The sequence below is a fragment of the Haliaeetus albicilla genome, chromosome 23, assembly GCF_947461875.1.
Source record: "Haliaeetus albicilla chromosome 23, bHalAlb1.1, whole genome shotgun sequence".
In the NCBI taxonomy this organism is placed as follows: Eukaryota; Metazoa; Chordata; class Aves; order Accipitriformes; family Accipitridae; genus Haliaeetus; species Haliaeetus albicilla.
Window position 1 is genome coordinate 3,186,121 of NC_091505.1, and position 20,633 is coordinate 3,206,753.

The window sequence follows — 20,633 nt, forward strand, 5'->3', positions numbered from 1 at the left end:
CTGCTAAAACATATAGTGAGAACCTCTGGGCAGCTTAATATCAAATACGCTGATCAAGGGAAAACTCAGGATGACATACTAGCTAAAGGTAAGTGCCGGGTCAGTTCAGCTGAAGCGGTCCAGAAAGATGATTTAAAGCCATATTTCTATCATCCTGCTTAAAGACTATTCTAAATTTTCTTAAGGACAGCCATAAACTGCACCTACTGACTTATCTATTCACAGTGTAACTCTACCCTGTCCTGGCATCCCTTAAAAAGAGCAAAGCAGATGCAAGAAAGACAACATGATATAAAGGTCTACCCTTCAAACACATCTGGATGCTAACGATGTTTAAAAGCATCATTATTTTTACTCTAAACCCACCTTGCTTTAGCTGAGCCTCATCCCAATACTGCACTCATCTACTGTATTTGAAGCTTGTACTGTGTCTTCCTAAACAAGCAGGCTTTACTTTATGTAGTAAATTAAACAAATACAGATGAAAAACTCTAACATGGAAAAAATTGTTTTAATAATGTTCCCTTATTAATGGAAGGAAAGTGAAGGACACTGGTAATAAAACTACTGGAGACAAAACACACTGGTATATACACATTGGGGAAAAGTTCTGAATCTTGCCAACATGGGAAGGAAAAAGGGCAAAAAGAAAGGATCTTTGTAGAAGGTCCACAAAGTATTTGTATTTATATAAGTGTCTTTCACAACCTTTCAACAGAAACTTCCCGAAGTTAGATTTTCTTAGGATCTTTCTCTAACTGCTAAACTTTTAAAACGTTTCTAATAAAATCATACTAGTTACTAATATATATATATTTATATATCATGGAATTAACAGTACTCCAAGAAGCGAAGCAGAAATACCCCAAACTCAAGCAAAAGCTCTCAAAATGAACTATCACATCAACCGTAAGTTAATTTTAATTAACACCTCTATTACAGATGAATTAAGGTAAAGGAGAGCCATTTTTAGCTTATAGACAGATGAGTTACCTGCAATAATGCCCTGGCTAGCAAGCACCATGATGGCCGTTAAGCCAATGCTAAATATAGCACTCTGTCCAAAGTTCAGGAGAGCTAACGTAGAGGTAGTCTTCAGGGAGGCATTTTCATAGGTCTTCAAGAACTGATCATACCGTTGGGCTTCATATTTTTCATTATTGAAATACTATGATATACACAAAAATAATGTTACATTCTCAAATATACTAGACTGTATATTTAACTAGTTATAAAATTCAGTATAAACATACTACATGCACGGATACACACACAACCCCTCTTCAACACTTCCAACAACTAAAGAGAAAAGAAGATACAAGATTAGTGTGTGAAAACAAAAACCATGAGCAAACCCCACCACATTCTGCACTGGGAAAGGACACATCATGGAGATCCCTACCATACTCATATTCTAGTAACACTGGGTGTCTGTCTTGCAGAACTTCTACCTGATTAATATCAAAACCAAACACCAGCTGCCACTATATACTAAAAATAAGGAAAAGCTACTGTCCTCTATGGACTAGAACATCCTTGTTACTGTGATGATGGCAAATTCTCTAGAACAGTACTTCTCACACAATGTCTACTTCTAGGTCTTTCTTCACAGATAACTTCACTGCTTATCTTTCCAGTTCTCTCTCTCCTATTAAAAGCAGCATAAAATAAGCATGAGCCTAGACAATTTCAAAGTTGTCCACAGGACATTTTAAGAGTAGCAGTAGAAGAACCAATAGAGACCTGTTCTTTCATGTGAATGTTGCAATGGAGTGCTACAAACCACAATAGGTAATGAAAACAGTACACATGGTCATTTGAGAAGACAATATATTGCAGGCTGACATTCAGAAGATATTTTTGCAATCAAGTGAAGAAAAGCTTCTTCAAGACTCTACGTTTACATTTTGCAGAAACCGATGGTCAAGGTGATTCAGTCATGAAAGAACTTCTCACTCTTTATTAACAAATAGATTTTTTCAAGCCCCACTAACAACTTCCATTCTACTCTGTCAGTATCACGTAGTACTCTTCAAATGAATAATGTTTTTAAAATATGCTATTGCTCCAAATATGTAGGCCTACAAAAGACAAATCTTATGACTCTCCTTAGGCTGACAGAAGTAAGACAAAGAGGCCAGTAGTAAAGATTGGTCTTACCTTCACAGTCTCATAATTTAGTAGTGAGTCAATTGCAGCATTACCCGCATCATTATCTGCTTTGTTCATTTCTATTCGAAACTTAGTCCTGTAAAATGAAGGCTTAATATAGTCAAGAGTTCAGGCTAAGGCAACACTAAGTACCTTGACGAATCTGAGGGCATGCCTTACCTCCACTGTGTAATTCCTATCGTGAATGCTGCATAGGCTCCTAGTGTCCCCAGAGTTACTAAAGCAAACTCTGCACCACATTTGTAATACTAGAATATTTTAAATAAGAGGGAAAAAAAAGTCATTATAGTTCTCAAAACTTCACTGTTGTCTCAAAATTATGACAGCTTAGCGTGAGACAAGAACTCTGAAGGACCCTCCCAACACACTCCCTGCTCTGAGCAGCTTAAGACTAAATACTGGCATAAACTCAAAAGGAAAGTAGCAAGGAAAAGGGTATCGATAAAAAGGTTGGAGGAGATAACCAAGAGCTAGTGTATAACATAATACTGTAAAATTATTTTTGCCATTATAAAACATAACAGTTGCTGATGTTTGTTCTGTTATCACAAATAAGCATTTGTTTACCTGCTTTTTGGGTGGATTTTGAAAGAAAACTGAAGACTGCAGAAGAAGAAATAAATGGCCTTGCAAAACAATTTATGAAGCGTTTTCTCTACTTCAGGGTACATCAGGAGAGAAAAGCCGTAAGAAGAAAAATTAAAGCATCATGGCAGGTTGGCTGACAGCCAGCTTGAATTTGCAACTTCCAAAGGTTATAAAATTTAACCTGATATCAACAGGGGTTTTAACTCATATTGTTACATTCAAATTTGATTAAGTCCTTCTAAAAAGAAGGGGAATAAACAAAGATTCTTGTTTTTAATTTAGTCTAAGCTACATAATCAAGATTTTAGCATATAAATATCCAAAGATGCTGATTTCAAAGACAGTAAGCGTGATTTGGAAAAAAAAAAAGTTTAAAATTGAGCTTATTAAGCTTAAAACCTGCAAGAAGCAGCCTATTTTCCAAAAGATAAATTTCACTTTTAAGTTCTGGATAAGAGAAGACCAGTATTCAGAAGACAGCCAATAATCACGCCCTCCTCTGTCCTCAACACACTAAGACACAACATTCCTGGACACACATATTCTTCTTCCTCAGTATTTACCCAGACATATTTGACACTGTGTGCACAGTTTACTCTTCTGATTTCATTTTTTCAACAATTTGGAAGAAAAACGTTAAAAACTATCTACATAAATACCACTGGCTGAAGACAGGCATTAAATGTGAAAGTATTTGAATATTATGGATTGCTCTCCTTTACAGTAGTTGCTTTCACAACCACCTTGTAAATTCAATTATTACTATTATTAATACTCAGTAGACTTTGGTAAAAAAAAAAATCAACGTATTATTCCTAAATGAGACAATTCCAACTCATGAATAAACAACACTCACCAGAATTCCACTGACTAGTGCCACTTCAAACATTGTCGGTCCCAGATTAAATACTAAAGCGCTAAGAACAAAACTGATGCCTCTTGTTCCTCTGTCAATGGTTTTTGACAGAGCTCCGGTTTGCCTACTTAGATGGAATGCCAAATCCAGGTTATGAAGGTGCAGAAAAACATTCTTTGCTATCCTTCTGATTGAATTTTGAGCTACTTTCCCAAATACTGCATTTCTAGCTTCATTAAATAACGCTGCCCCAGCTCTTGAGATACCATCTAAAAAAAAAGATGAAAAAGTTTACAAAATGAAAATAATTATATTTCCAACTTCCCTTCATGCATGAAATTACATTAGACTCCTTTTTATATTTTCAACTTTTTTAGTTCAAAGGTAATTTATACTTAATTGGTCCAAAACTTTATGCTTTTTTCCATTTATAAACCATTGTGCACACATTTTAGATCAGTTTCTTTTGCAGCTTTTATAAAAAAGGGTAGGATTTATAATCAAGAATCGTTTCTATAAGTATCATTTCATTTTTTAATTGGAATACCAGAAGCAAGGTCACAGAACATTGGAAACAGACATCAACACAGAAGTAACTATGAAATAACCATCCTAGATGCTTAGCAGTGCAAAGGTTAGAAGCTCAGCTATCCCACTCCTTCACGGAAGAACATCAACACTTGTCAACAGATTTGGGACTACCACTTACAGCCAATGAGAACAGCAGTTGCCACAGTTGCCACTGTATTTGGTGCAGCATCCAGGTTGAGTATGTTTCCAGATACCTGGTTGAGGCTGTCTACTGCATATTTAAACATGAAGGGAACCAATATATTCATGGCCTAAAAGCATAAGAACACCAATTAGTCCATATGCATTAAAACATGTATCTATGTAGTGCGACTTTTTTCTGAAATTGCTCTACTGTTATATTTAGCTCTTAACCACTTAGCGCGGGTGAGATGGCTCTTTTGATTTCAAACACAATATTCTCCATACTATTAAGTCTTTACTACTGGGACTGCAGGGTTAGTTCGTCTCTCTTAAGTGCTCCTTTTACGTATCAATTTCTATCCTAAACAAATTGTACACCGCAAAGGCACTGAAACTGAGGCTGAGTACTCAGTACAACAATGGCAAGACTAGGAAACTAATCAAGTAGCAGACACTGCATGACGCATACTCACAATGCTGCTAAATTATGTCATCATTACACATTGTTTGCTCTTTGTGATACCGGCAATATTCAGTATGAAGAACTACTACTACAAAAGAAAGAACTCGCCCACATATTGCTAACACCAGGTCAGTCAAGATGTGTTAAACCAAAGCTCTAGTGAAGTCAAACAAGAGAAGTTAACTTATTTGTAGTCTCTTCTGACTGTTAATACTACCTTAATATTTAAATGATGCTTTCCATTTGCAACATCACTATAAACATTAACTTAGTATCTACATATAACGCTAGCATTTGGCACAGCAGCACAAAAGACTTTCCATACAGTCTATAAAACACTACAAATCACTTTAACAATATGAGCTTTCAAACAAAATACCAAAGTGTTCCCTCCTGTGCCTCCCCTATGAAATACACTAAGCTGTGGGGGGGCGGGAAGACTACCAAATTCTCAGTACAGCATAATCTAGACAACTCCTGAGAGGAGACAGATGAGATCTGAGGAGCATCTAGGTGTGATTATTACTGGTTAGTTTGTGACTGAAAAAAGAAAACGGCTGAAAGATCAGGTCCTACTTCAAATACATTCTTCTGAAATTTATCCAGTGCAAGCCTGAGAGTCATTCAGCAACAGCTCTCCTTTTAGTAGATTGAAATTGTGGAAATCTCCATTAATAAAAAAAAAAAAAAAAAGACCTGAGGTTAGCACTATCTGCAGAAAGCCAACAAATACCATCAAAGCAGCAGTATACAATAATGTCTGATAACTTCAATTATACACAGACGATGAACAGGTTACTGCCATTACATGCTTAAACCTTAAGCATAAAGCCCCACAAAGAACTGAGGATGCATTAACAGAGATTTTGAATCTTTACAATACAGAAATTCCAATCTCCCCACCCCAGTATAATCAAAAACCCTACCTTCCCTTCAGAGTTACTGAAACTCAATTTTGGGGTGGCATTTTGCTCTTAATAAAGACGAATATACTACCATGTGTGTTACAGTGACGACCAACATGACAAAGTGCAGGTTTTCCTGGGACAGATTACTCAGTAGAAAATAAGAGTATTGTAATGCAGATTGTCTTGATTTGCTGCAGATTCTCACAAATCCCTCTGCAGGGATTTTACTCTTCAGTAGAATATGCTACACTACAGGTAGTTTAGAAATGGAACTACAGATATATTTTAAAGTCCATTTAAAGAACAGAGATGTATTCTTTAAACTGCAGTTCTTCATTCATAATTAATTTAACCGGTAACAGCCCACAATTTTGCAGAAATATCTTCTTTTACATCAATATACTTCTACCCAACAGTTTTAAATGACATTTAAAGCCTGGTCTCAGGTTACAGTTGTTCTGACTCCTGGAGGGTAAAGCCTGAATAAGAACAAGGCAGCATGGTATTGCATTTCATTAGCAATCAAGACAGGCCTGCTTTCCAGTAATTTAAACAAAAAGTTAATTTTACAAAGTTTATAGCAAGAGAGATGAGAGGCCATTATTAGAAACATGCCTTTTGTACTCAATTTGTTAAGTCATTGAGATCACATTAACATTAATGGAAACAAAATTTCAGCCTTCTACATAAACTCAGAGCTATCTTTTTAGTAGCCTAGATTTGCTGCGGCTGAACAAAAAGCTTTAAGCACACCTAGGTACACTACAAAAAGCTACCATGCAAAACAATTGTCTTATGCAACATATCTGTATAAGTTTCCCTCCTCTTCCTAATGCCCAAAAGCTTGCTAACAATTCCCATTAAAAAGACCCTTTTAATATAAACTTGTACATTCTCTATTTATAATTTTGAATTAATAGCTTATCCTTGCCTGAATTTATTGGAAAGCAAATACAGCACCCATGCATGAAGTCATCCCAACTCAATTGCCCACATTTAACAGCACGTTATACTGTAATGCATCATGCTTAAATGAGTTTAAACATTTTTTTAAATGACTGCACTGTTTTAAGCTGACAATGCATCATCATCTCTGTTCCCTTGTGGGACTACACTACTTTTAAGGCAAACAGTCTTATCTTTCATTTTGCTCTTCCCAGTATTTCTTGTTTAATAAAGATGATGAATTAGTGACAGGCTGAGCCCCAACAAGATAAAACTGGTCTACAGTGAACTCTTCTTTTGCCAATAATTCAATGAGAAATGTTGACATGAAGATGGCTGAATTTATCTCTGGACCAATATAAATGTACTCATCCAACAACTCCATTTGTGGAAATATAAACAGAAAACTCCATCCCTGGCAGAGGTAAGACTGCTGAAGAAGCTCCAATATGTGATCCAAAAGAGGGAAGAAGCATCTGGCTTTATGCCTTCTTCAAATTTAATAATGATCTGAAATGTACTTTTTCCAGCAAGAGAAAAAAAATAATTTAAAAATACTTCTCACCTGAAACTCCTCAAAAACCTCACGGTTTCTAAAGGTTTATTGTAATTATCTAACTCCATCTGAGCTCACAAAAAGAGTTCAAACACCAAGGTCATACATACTTAACTGATCAGATAAATCATGGTATCTTTGTATGCAGACAAAATTTGCAATATAACACTTCTGTCCTGCCTCCTTAGCCAAACAATTTCTTCTCCTGAAACTTACAGAATTAGCAGTCAGTAGAAATGCAGATAGTCTGAAAGACTTCTCTGGCTCATGAATAACACATGCTTGGTCTGCGACCAAGAGGCCAAAAACCATTACAGGCTGGCAGAGGTGACAAGTGATTTTGTCATATTCGTATGTTTAATCCAGCTTCTCAGAAGCATGAGCACTTTTTCTTCTTGTGCCACAGAAGAAGAAACAGAAAAATAAAGCAGCATTCACTATACATACCCCAGTAGAGAAGACAAAAAATGGGAGAGGGAATGTGGAAAAAGAAAAACCAGATATGTAGAACTTGAGCTGGCTAATCTATGTGTCTGAAAACATAGATAATGCCTTGTGTACTCCTCTCACCTGTCTTCCTGTTGCATCTTTCAGATCGCACACATCTAGATAGGCTATAAATATTTAAGGTAAAAATTTAAAGCGTGTCATATTACAACAAATCTTCCAAGGAAAAACAGACCTTACTAGCCCTAGAGAAGACTCCATCCTGTCAGCTCCCAGTCATAAAAAGCCATACAAACAGCTTACTTTGAAGGCTAACAATACTACTAGTGGTTATGTGTAGACAAAAAGGAACCAAAAATCACAGTAATTTGTTCAATGACAGGCAACTGGGCCCCACAAAAAGAGTCAAGACAGATTGTAACTGCAGGCTCTTCAGTAGCTGCACACAAACTGGCTTTTGTTTTGAAATTGAATTTTACTGAACCAGAAGATTTAAAGAGACAAATCATTTCTCAAGCAGCAGGACAGGGAGGTATGATCTCCAGCTTTTTTGTGTTTTGTGGGTAAGCCAGCCAAATCAAACTGGGTTTGAACTCCTAATTTTTTTCCTGTGGCTGAGGATTTCATAACCTACCTGTCCGCTGTGATTCCTCTGGTGTTTTCTTGGAGTAAAATTAAAGCCACCCTACAGCCTCTGTCTCAGAGAGTCACCATTTGGATCTTTTCCTCTAACTGGAAATTTAACTTTATAAATACAGAGGTATAAAACCTCACCCAACTCTTTTGTCAAACTCGGAAGAAACTGGCCAAAAGGCTTACAAAACTATTTCTTATTGGGGAATGTGACTAGTAAGAGGCATCATGATCATATAGTTATCTATGCAAAATCCCTAAGAACAAGCAGCCTTTAGACAAAATCTGTAACAAGGATGTAAATCCTTCAGATGCAGACAAGTTCATAGTGAACAAAGAAATCGGGCTAGGACTGCAATGAGGAGAAAGATATGCTGGCATTCTTGTGCTGACACAACTATATAACAGAGAAACTTTAACAAACTGCTTGTGTTGTCTATCAAGTACATTGTAATTAACCTCATAAGCAATCAGAACAAAGGGCTCCCAAATGGGATAATGAGGAAACTGCACAGGATTATACATTGTCCAGGCAAGCTACAGGTAAACTAATTTGTATTTAATTTTCTCTAGGACAAAGTGACCTTTAGTTTGCTCTGGAAGAAAAGCAGATGTTCAGGGCTCAAAGATATGACAGACTTACTACAGCTCTGTAACAAACTACTGTATGTCAGTTATGCCACAAAAACTACATGCATACTTAGCACGTGTAAACTATGAAGCAAATTAAGGAAATTTACACCACAAAGGAGGAGCAGGCACAGCTCAGGTAATGAGGGGTAGCTTGTTAAATTGCAGTTATTTGAAAATGTTTGAGTTCTAACACAGCTTTGTTATGACAGAAACAGAACAAAACACAGAACATTAACAAAGGATAGCTAGAAGACATCCATGAAGTTTTTCACCCCAGCCAGTTACGATATATATTCTGTAGAGTGCTTGCTGTGTGTTCTCTCAATGAAATCCTTGTTTGCCAAAACAAACACTCTCACAAAACACTTCTGCTTTAACAGGCATCTCCTAAAACCTGGGCAAAGCTCAATAGGTTTTCTGCTCTGCTTCTGGGAATCGGGTCTGGACATCAGGGCTTCCAGGCTGCCTTGTACAGAATCTGAAGTAGGAAATTTAAGAGAACACTTGAGAGAGACCCAAACATGCAGTTAATTCCCCAAAGAGCAATTAAGTGTCTGATTTTCTGACAGAGGGAAACATCTCTCTCTCCCAGTAGAAATATAATAGCTCTGTATTATACCAAATACAGAGCTATTTGCAAGAGTCAGGCATCCTGGCCATAAATTTCGTTTTCATTCCATCCCAGAAAGCTGCTTGAAACATTAACAGATTTCCTAAAAGCAAGGTACAATGCTGCCACATGCAGGATTAGATTCTGGATTCACATTCTCCATCATATTCATATAACCCTACAAATTAGGAAAGTGGGGGGAAGAGCAGAAGAGAAAAAGAAAAAAAATACTTCAAAAACTTATTTCAAAACTGCCTTCAGATTACTATTAACATTACTAATAAGAGGCTTTAAAAAGAGAGCGAGTTAGAAGCTAATTTTCATATCCATCTGGTAAATGGGCTATTCTTAAATATACATCACAAAACCTCAACAAACCAAGCATATAATCAGTTAAATATTATTGTGAGGGCAAATGCACAGTATACAAGGCAAAATGCTCCTAGCACCTGTATTTTGAGCAGATAAGTTTCCCAGATAGTTTTCAAGTAATTGAAAGTAATGCTGTATATTTCACACAGGCATACAAAAAGGGTGGAAGTTTACTTGTACAGACATGCCATATTCTGCATGTCATTGCCTGCATTATCAGCAACGTCCTGAACAGCAGCACAAACCAAAATATCTATTGTAGACAGTACCAGCTAGCACCTGATAGATTGCTCATGAGAAAGAGCTGTAGACCAAAAGACTGGCCTTTCCTTTGCAGCTCAAATAAATGAGCACATTTCTCTTCCAAGTACTCTTAACACCTACATAGCTGAAATTTGTTTATTCTCTCTTTTTGTAACTCGGCAACGTTGCTGAATGCTAATAAGTTGCTAGTGCAACTAGCTTAAGTGCTAAAACTCATTGCTAAGTAGTACCTACTTTAGCTTATCCCAGCAAGATATTAGTATTAGCTTTATGTTTGGTAAAATTGCCATACTTTGAAGCAACCCAGTTGAGCCATATGTCTCAAGTGAAATTTACAGAATTTACTCCAATATTTTGCAAATTTTTTTTTTCAAAAGCAAAAGATTTTTTGCACAAAGCTAACATTTGCTCTTCTGAACTATTTCTACAAGGTTTGCACAAAATTTGAATTATATCTTCCATTAATCTGCAGAAAGCTTTTGCATGCCTATTTATTTCTAAGAACGAATAAACACTAATTTTGTTGCAGGCAGGAGTATAAGAGATTCTTTCACAAAATGAAGTAAAGGTAAAAGCAACACTCCATTTCATAATCAAAAGACTCCAAGAAAAATAATTTGAATGAAAGCATGGTTCAATATAAAAAAATAAGTTATACACTACTTTCTCATTAGGACACCAGAGGAGTCCCTGAAACAATAGAAATTCCACTGTCAGCTCACAGAGAAATACCAAGAAAAGACTGGAGCTCAAATCCCCTTTTCCATAGCACAGTAAGAGCTGGGAGTAGATACCACCACACTGCTCAAGTTCAGAGTTGAGAATGGCCACAGAGCCTTGAAGAAATCTTGTTTGACAGATACAGTACCACACAAGAGAAGATACATAAGCAACCTTTAACTCACATTTCCCATAGCGTATGATGTAAATGATTGATTGGCAATGGAAAATCCTGGACTAAACTAATGTGAGCAATGGAAATAAAAATTCTGGTCATCATCATCATGTCCGCGACCACACATGTGCATATCACACACATACACACCCTGTTAAAAAATCCAAGCTATTATAGTACTATATGCTCCTCATACAGGAAACAGACATCTTAAGATTGTAAAAGCCCTTAAATAATAAAAAAGAAAATTATTCCTTGTATGAACTCCAGACAAATAGTACAATCAAAGTACAATGAAGTATCTGCTCTTACCTTTGCACTTGCTAAAAACCCCAGAGATATGGCTACTCTGGCTCGCAGGTCTGGTCTGTCTTTGGGCCACACATAAGACAACATTGCTTTGATAATCTTTTTGGCATCTATCTCTTTCAGCTATTGGAAAGAACAAACAAAGGCATCGCATCATAAAGAGGCCCCAGGAAGCAAAACAACAGGATAAATAAGCATGAATTTTATACATTTGGATCACTTCTGTATTTTATTTGATAGGCAACAGACACTTCACAATGTTTGAGACCTGGACTGCATATTAAAATTTCAAGTTGTAAGTTCTTAGGTTTATATCCATGACACACTTAAAACAGATGAATTGTTCTTAATTCACATGTCCTCAAGAGTGCAAGTATAGCTAGCTGTAAATGGAATATAGAGAAAGCCACAATTCACCATAGCTGAAATACTTCACAGAACAAATAAACTGACCCTTCTTTTTTATCTTCAAGATTTCTGTACAAAACACAAGGGCTTGGTATTTCTTCTTTGGAAGCTGTTTTAACACAGCATAGAAACAATGGGAGGGAAAATGCAAAAAATAAAAAAATTAATGAAGTAACAAAAAACTAAGGCAAGAAGGAAGTCTGAAAGGTCTACAATAAACATAAGTAGTTTGGAGAACACTCAATGAGTCACAATAGAATACAGTATTTAAAAAAAATCACTAGCATTATAGCAACTCAAACCTCTGGAACTGAACACTTATGCTGATATAGAAATTGAACTGAATATGAATTTCAGCTCAGATGATTTGATTGCATTAATACAAAATTAAGCATTTCTAACAATCACTTTCACAGTTTTTTGGTCATTTTATAAGCTTTGCAGAGAAATGAGAGATACTTTTTATTCTGCCCATGTCTTTTAGGGCATGTTGTCAGGAACCCAAAGGGTAGTCCTTCAGCAGGTGCCCAGTGAAGTTATGACTACCACAAGAAAACTATTTTAGTGGCTTTAATTCAGCTTCCAATGTCACTACTTCATTTAACAGAATGGACCCTGAAGTTGGGCAATCAGGCTTCAGGAGGCAGAAGATGGTCACATGTTAGCTTAGCTAATTGCATCAGTTTTTAATGAAATCTTCAAATAGGTTCTCCTTCTCCAAACCTCAAATTTTGCTCTAAACAAGACAAAAATTCAGTTAACAAGTCTTCTTGAGAAATATTAGGGGTTTTGGTTTGGGGGGGGGGGAGAGGGGCGTGTTTTGGAATTATTTTGTTGGTGGTAGTTTTGGTTGTTCTATTTTTTACAGAAATATAGGTTATTTTACAGATGGATAAATGCCTGTATTGCTTACACTTGAGACAGATTCCACTAAACTCTCAAGGTAAATGTATTATCAGAAGCCTAAATGATGCTACCCAATCCAGAGTAAAAGCACATGCAGTAACATATGGCACAAGTATCAACAACTTGTTTTTCTGTGTTGGCTACCCTGGGGTTAACTTGAAAGACAGGAAGGTTATCTAAAGCTGAAGGGAGGGCAACAAGTAGCAGCTAATCTCTCCATTTCAGGCAATATTTTGTGTGTGTGTGTGGCAGGGGGAAACAAAAAGTTAACCCACACCTTTTAAAGATGACTTTTCATTACGGAAGTCAGTAGAAAGGGGGCATTTTACAATGTATTTTAATGTTTCCCTCACTAGATTGTGTACTTTAAATGCTCCCTCCTCCACTTTGAGGATAACACAAATTAGAATAGAAATTCTCTGTTAAGGTCCAGTGTGAATGAGCAAGAAAGGAGAGTTCTAGAGTTCTGTTAAAAGGTAAGATTGCTGAGGCAACCAGGGAAGCCAATCCTATAAATGTAAGCTTTTAAAAGCACTGGAAAATTCATCTCAGTGTTTCTAGTCATAGCTTCAAAAAAAAAGCAAAATGTAAGAGATATTGCATTTTGTCAACAATTGCAAATGTACTGGTGCATTACACAGTATAAGCACATTTCAAATTACTTTTAAAAAATGGATATATGGAAGATTTTTAAGTGAAGAGAGGATGAAAAACCGTTTCTGTTGTGTCCTACCCATTCAGGAGATGGAGGTTATCAGCTGCAGCATATACATGAATCTTTCCATTTGAGCCAAGGACATGCATAAATAGCAGTTCAAACTTTTGGAAAATATCTTTGATCACCACTTACAGGTTAAAAGAAGTTAAAAAAAACGGTATCACATTAAGGCAAAAGATACTAGTGCAACCAGAGCAGTTCTAATTATATGTTGCTATTGGCTAGTCAGACTTTGCACAGAAAAGCTATTAAAAAAATAAATAAAAAGCTACATTGGCCCCAAACAAGGAATCTATTTACGTTTCTTCATGGCTCTGAACAGTGACAGAAGTAAATTCGTTCAGAAAAAGTCAGAAGGCAGCCAGTCATTTGCCAAAGGCCTTGCAAAGGAACAAGAAGAAATATCAAAGGAGATGCAAAAGGCACACATATTACATCAAAGTTTACCATGAAATAAATGTTACCGTTGTACAGAAACACAAGTTGAAAATGGTTTAAATATGCAAGTGGCAACATTAAGAATTAAAATGAGCAATCTGTTTAATGGACTCGGACCCTTTTTTGATTCTCTGTGGTATATAAAAAGGTTAAGAGATGCATTTATTTTACCTTCTTTTAAGTGGCAGTAATGTTTTGTATTTTCTTCCAAGGCCTATTTCTACAGAAATTGAAGGAACGGAAGGAAAAGTATTATAAATCCAATATAGCAGGGAGCAAAGAAGAAAAGCCTTTTCTTCTTTTTGAATGCAGTGTGTTTTTAAAACACACTACAAAATACTGAGGACTATCTGCAAATGAATGAGCATTGACCATCTTCCTGTCCGTCCCCCTCCCCGATCCCATCCAGGTTCTGGACCTTTTAAAATACCTAAAGAGGGGAAAAAAGAAAGTCATCATTCCTCTTCACAATCTCCAAGATTATTAAGTACTGCAAAGCATTCACTGGGCTGACCCTGTGACTTTATGGATAAAGCCTATGCCAGATTGATGAGCTATCAGAAGCGTAATGGAAGAAGATGGTAGTTTGACTTGCATTTAAGCTGTCATTGCTGATGAAGAAAGAAGACCCAGTTCTGGCTCCCTGTGTACTCACTCACGAAAGCTGTATCATCCCCTTTATTGTACTAGCACAAGCTGTCTTACAGCTGCACGAGGTCATTCTCCAAACCACTAACAGCTTGCTTCCTCCCCTGCTTTTTCCTCTCTTTGCAGCACTCAACTGTACAGTCCCAGCCCATTTCTCGCACCTCCTCTGGAGCTCATGAAACACCTTGATGAACTGATTCAGTTTATGAAACTGGCAGAAAACTCTTCAGTGTTTGTTGCAGGGTTTTGTCTCAGTAAAGAGTCAGATAAATGTACAAATTCAGTAGCGTGAGAAAAAGCATGGCTGAGAACAGAACTTACTTTTTTTTTATAGGAGGAGGCATTTAGATTGTTTCAGTCCATGATATGCAGCTTGCTGTGAGTGAAGCAGAAGTAGTTGTTTGGGAAGGGAAGGGGTGTTCCCACTATTTGGGCACATTATTTTTCAGCTAGATCACTTCACACTAGCTCACTATCTGACCACACAGTGATTTATGTAGCAAAACACCAAGGTGAGGAAGGAGGTAGGATTCTTTTTTCAGTTGCCTTATCAGCTTAAATAAATGTCAAACTAGGGCCTGAATTTTCCTTCCAAACTTGGGGAAAAAAGTACTTAGTCTTCTGTCTTGGTACTATCCACCCCGCCACAGAAGGCAAGCAATGACTAGCAAAGCAAATAGCAACTGGTGATAGGGGAAGGCTAATTATCAGGGCCCCATTGTGACTATCAGTCTTTCCATAAGAAAGTAATATATGACTGCTTAGCAACAAGTCAGACACTACAGTTTTTATTCCTGTCTATTCTGTGTACAAAAGACTAACACACAAAAAACCCCAAAGATGGTAAAGAATAGTATTGTTTGCAGTTTCAGTATTCAGCACATCGGCCACTGCTGCAAGTAAAAATTATTTTGTAAAAAAACAGATGCATAAGCTTCTCTCCTAATTACTTGTGAGATGAAGGTTATGTGCCCTTCATACTCTGTGTTTATCCTTATTATTCGGTTCTGTATCCCCTGAAGGTTCTATAAAAGGAGCAATTTAAAACATCAGTCCCAAAGTCAGTTTCCAGAATGAACAGGCTGGTTTGTCAAAAAAATTTTGGAAGAGAGAAAGGCGTTAATATAGCTGACATGTATATCATCTGCAGTTTTCCTAAAAAGCATAATCCTAGGAGAAAAAAATTCTCATGTGGTAAATTAGGTGCTAGTACTTTAATGCACTGAATAAAAATGCATGTATACCCAAGTGCAACAACTGCACTTGTAACATCAGATTTCCTTCCCCTCAGTTTTGCTGAGAACCTCTTGGCTTTTGCACCCAACGTTACTCTCTGTTTTTTCCACTCTTCACACACTTCACCTTACCTACAGCTAGCTCTCGCTGCTTTCTACCTGATAATCCTTAACAGCTGATATTTGTTTAGTTAGATCTAACAGCCTTAACTGACAACATCCTATATTAACTACATTACAGCTCCATTTATTGGAATAAAAAAGTCAGGGGGATTGGCTTATACAGGAATAGCTGCAAGTAATGGGTGAATGGAGAATGCCACTGGAATATTTACACTGCCTAGCAGACTAAAAAAAGTATCAGCTGGCATCAAAATTTCTGGCTAACATATTCCTAGTGAGTATTAATGTTAAGGAACATCCACCATTTCTTAACATTGCTAGTGTTTTGGTAAACAGAACTTTGTTTCCTTTCTGAACAGAGAAAACACTGAAATTTAGCTTTTTGAATGATGCCAAACTGTAGACCTTTGAAAAGTAGTACCTCCAAAGAAAATACATGATGATTAAACATGTAATACCTATAATGATTAAATAAGATTTGTCCTGGAAGCTGCCCATCACATGTGAAGGGGGGGGGTTCAGTTGAAAAATGTCTGCATTTCAGGAAATGGCTTTTTAAAGACAGAATAAACAGCTGTTTGTGGTATTTTTGAAGATAGGTCAGTTGTGAAGCTGAATCTGTGAAATGGATTTGCAACTGCATCATATGAGGGTGAGTTCGTTCTATGTATATACAAAAAATCTTTTCCACAGACTTGTGAAAAAATGAAGTTATGACATGACAGCAAACAGGAAACATTCAGCTGATCAACATACCCAGGCGAGCAGAAATTCTAGCAGGACAAAAACCCCAAGAACAAATAATTAAGCCCAATAGATGCATGATCACTAAAGTGACAACAGAGGGGATAATACCCTCCTCCCACTTACAGGAGAAATACAATCGATAATAATTATATTCCATAACATATATAATTAGGGTAAAGATGGAGAAGGATAGTCTGCTAGCTTTAAAGTCTGTTTTGCCTAGGAAATCTTTGAAAGAGCCTATACCTGTTGCAAGGAGGGTCTTAAAATTAGTCTGAATTTAATGTTACATGCAGAGCCAGTAGCGCTACTGACTGAAGATGTCCGATTATTCTGTTTCCCCCTTTGCCTTATGCAGAAAAGATCACAGATGTTTGCTAAAACAAGCTGGCTGTACTTTAGGTTATGAAATTCCCTCTTACTACCAAAGCATAAATTTTGGTAGCGTCTCTCCTGATTTCTGCATGTAGCATAAACAGGTTTGGATTCAATGAAGGGACAACTCTCAGATCAAAATTTAAGAGGAAACCCTAGGTTTAACTCTTCAGTTTCTTTACAAATGAGGCCGCAGGAAAGACATTGTCAGAACAGTTAGTTAAGTATGAGCAAACCAACCCTGAAAGACCTGGGTTCTGCACTGAAATTTCAGTTTGTCATCAACATGGTCTTTACTTGTTTTAAGAAGATCCCACCCAAGTTTGAACAAGTTATAATCATGATGCAGAATCATTCTGCAAACACACAAAGCATCAGAAATAAGTTTGCACAGGAAGTGAGAAAAGGAAAGTTACGTAAACTCAAGAGCTTTGACTTAGCAATTTTAATCATGCAAAGTTTATACTGTGTCATTTTAACCAAAAGCTTGCCTCATTTTCTACCTGTAATCATTTGGTCTAATAAAAGATACTGCTTCTCGTTACATACCTATCATAATTATTTTAACACATGCTTCCTGAATATAAATACAGTCAAAATATATCAGATGCATTAACATTAAATCCCAGTAAAAATACATGTAGTTTAATTACTTCTCTCCTCCCCCCCGCTTCAAGTGCGGTTTTACCAACTGACGCACTACCTTGTATCCACAAGCTCATTTCTGCTATCCTGAATGTCAAGTCACAGAGAAATATCACTCACAAACAAGAATAAAAAAGCCACAATAAATCACAATGTAACGTACTTTCCATGAAAAAAATCTAACATAACACCGGCCTATTTCAAAGGAGTGTATAACACTAAAGTTGTATTTTTAATAAAACAATTGAAGCACTTCAACACAGTTATTGTAAAACTTTGGTGATTTAAGGGCCAGTAAGCCTTCGTCGACAATGAAACAGTATTCACTCCACTACAGTATTCACGTATCTACCAATAGAGTTGTTCACAAATTGTTGCTTAGGGTCTTCAGGGTTTGGGGTTTTTTTGGGGGTTGTTGTTTTTTTTTTGGGGGGGGGGTAGGGTGGGGTGGTGATCACATTTTTTGTTTAAAAAGCAATACTAATTAAGCAATTTTTTTACCCCTTCCTTTGGATCTGTGTGAAGCCCTCCACCTGCATGACCATGCCAACACATTCTCTTTTCTATCAGTCGCCACCTCGGGAGGATCTGTGTGAAAATGAAAAGTCAATTTGCAAGAACCTCAGGAAACATGCATGTAATAGCCAACAGAAAGAAGAACTACTGGTCTGTTTTCCCTCCCTCATTCTCCAACTGTATCAGCTTGCTTTAATAAAAGATAATACCTCTCTCTAAAAACCTTGCCTTGCTTAAGGAAACAATAATAAGAAAGGGACTATAAATTTAGCAGTATAGTAAAGAGCATGTTCCAAGCAGCCAGGAGGTAAGGATAACAGAGCCTTAAATATTTTGGTTAAAAGGACAACTAAACACTGAAAAGTGGACTAAAGAACATAGAAAAGAAATTGAAGTTTTGGAGGATAACCATACTCAGGCACATTAATATATAAAGTGGAACACACTTAAGCATAATACTCTTCCCGTATATGTAAAGAGTAACTTTACTTGGGGGCAAAATAAACAGATAAATCCACTTCACACTTCTCTTCCCTATCAGGATGAGAACAGCCTACTGGTGCCATACAACAGGTACAAGTTAACCTGGTCCAGAGGCCCTGCTGCAATCCATGCACAGCATATACAGGTGCAGTTAGGAAAAGAACCTGTTTTTTTAAAAACAAATGCTCACTTCTCTTAGCATATGGCCAAGATTCCCTGCTAAATAAATACAGAGAAAACTTCTGAATTTATTAATGCACGTAGATATACTAAAAAGTAGTAACTCATTACCACTAGGCATTTCTCCAATTTCAAAGTGCCTGCCACGAGCAATGGACGTGTTAAAGCTTTTTGAACAGAGTCTGAATTTTGCTTAAAAATGTTGACAATTTCCAGGTTCAAGGTACATAAAAGCTCTCTAGGAAACTCATTTTATATATATGGTTTGATAGCAGATCTCAGGGTGTCCCAAATCAAAATTTCATTTTTTCTATTTTAAAGAAAAACATTATAAAAACCAATCTAAGTAGATTTCATGCTTTGAAGTCCCAATGACCCTCAAAAGGTTTTAGCTGCTTAAGTCAGTTCTATAAGGTTATTTTTTTATAGTTTAAAAAAACCTGAAAAACAAGACAAATGCATTTCCTAGCTTCATTCAAGCAAAGTGTCTTACTTAGAAATGTGTCATAATTATTCCATGAACAGTAGAAATTGCATCTTCCTTATGTTTACATTAATGTTAAGTCAAGCAGAGCTCATATGAGTAAGAGCCTGACATCCTGGCACTCAGAATGATGAGAATACATTTCCACAGTTTCTTGATATTCCACAACCTAAGCAGAATTTTGAAGTAATAAAGCCTTACACTCTCAAGAAAAACTCACAGCTTTCTATGCATTCATGTTTTCTATGCCTGACAACATGAATCTAAGTATCAACAGACAAAACCTACATTTTTAAGAACTCTTCTTTGTAAGTTAGTGTATTATCATTAGTTTCTAGAGATTCAGAAAGACTTCTTGAGGAGAGTGCAACAGCCTGAAACTTCTAAGGAAAGTAATCTCCATTTCTAGAGGCAGAAACATAACTCGCCATTTAACTTGCTGCACTTCAAGACTGTAAATAGTGAAATTAAAAAAACCTTGCAGACTAAACTGAAAGATGGTCCAAGGGCTTGAGTTTCCTCTGACATGCAAGTAGGAAGAAAAACAATTTATACCTACCTCCGAAGCCTCTAATAACGGCCTTGAATAATCTCCCCCCAGACTGTGCCATGATCTTTGCTTGGAGAATGGTGGAACCTACAGAATAAAAAGGGGGGAAAGATAAAGTGAAAATGGAGTCATGTAGAACATGCACTTCACATTCAGAGAATATTCATCTAGTTTACGTAAACAAGCATAACATGAAAACATGGCGGATCGCTTTGGTTTTTAACAACTGACCACAGAAAAAGAAAACTGGTGGGGAGCAGCTGTAAAATAAATTATACTCAACCATTAAAAATGCTAAGGGACAATGAACCTTTCACTTTTCTGAATCTCCACTCCCATCAGACTTCGTTCCTTTTGCACCATGAAAGCCCAAAGTTTTCCCTTTCCTCTCATTTTAATTTTCTCCCAGGTTGTCTTCTGACTTCTTTCAAATATTCTTTTGTTCTGTTTTTCATTATGAATTGTTATTCTTATAGGTTCTGCCATTTTAAATTCCTCTTTGCTCAGCTCATGCCATACTTGTGTCATAGACCACAAGGCTAATCAAAGCTACAGCTCTTGACTGGGAAGCACTGGGGCTATCAGAAATTAGAGCATGGCCGACTAGAAGTTTTAGGTAGGCAGGACACAAGATACCCAATATTCACATATCTGTCAATGCATCTTTAATAGACATACCGCTAGGCACCAACTGTAGCATGCTTTACATATTACATTGAAAGCAATTACTTTTCCGTTAAGAGTTTCAGAGGACCATTTATTTTCCTTAGATGGACTAACCGGCAGTGCTTCCCCAGTGGCAAAACAGGGAC

At 36.8% G+C, this 20,633-nt stretch overlaps 1 protein-coding gene across 1 annotated transcript in view; it reads right to left on the reverse strand.

Annotated features, from left to right (window-relative positions):
- ABCB7 (ATP binding cassette subfamily B member 7) overlaps window positions 1-20,633 on the reverse strand; it is a 41,448-nt gene that overhangs the window by 13,754 nt on the left and 7,061 nt on the right. The window contains exons 2-9 of the mRNA XM_069810919.1: window positions 19,831-19,908; window positions 18,110-18,196; window positions 11,369-11,488; window positions 4,326-4,458; window positions 3,617-3,885; window positions 2,332-2,420; window positions 2,161-2,248; window positions 994-1,168 (exon numbers count right to left, since the gene is read on the reverse strand). Of these exons, the coding sequence (XP_069667020.1) occupies window positions 994-1,168; window positions 2,161-2,248; window positions 2,332-2,420; window positions 3,617-3,885; window positions 4,326-4,458; window positions 11,369-11,488; window positions 18,110-18,196; window positions 19,831-19,908 (1,039 nt within the window). The remainder of the gene's footprint in view (window positions 1-993; window positions 1,169-2,160; window positions 2,249-2,331; window positions 2,421-3,616; window positions 3,886-4,325; window positions 4,459-11,368; window positions 11,489-18,109; window positions 18,197-19,830; window positions 19,909-20,633) is intronic.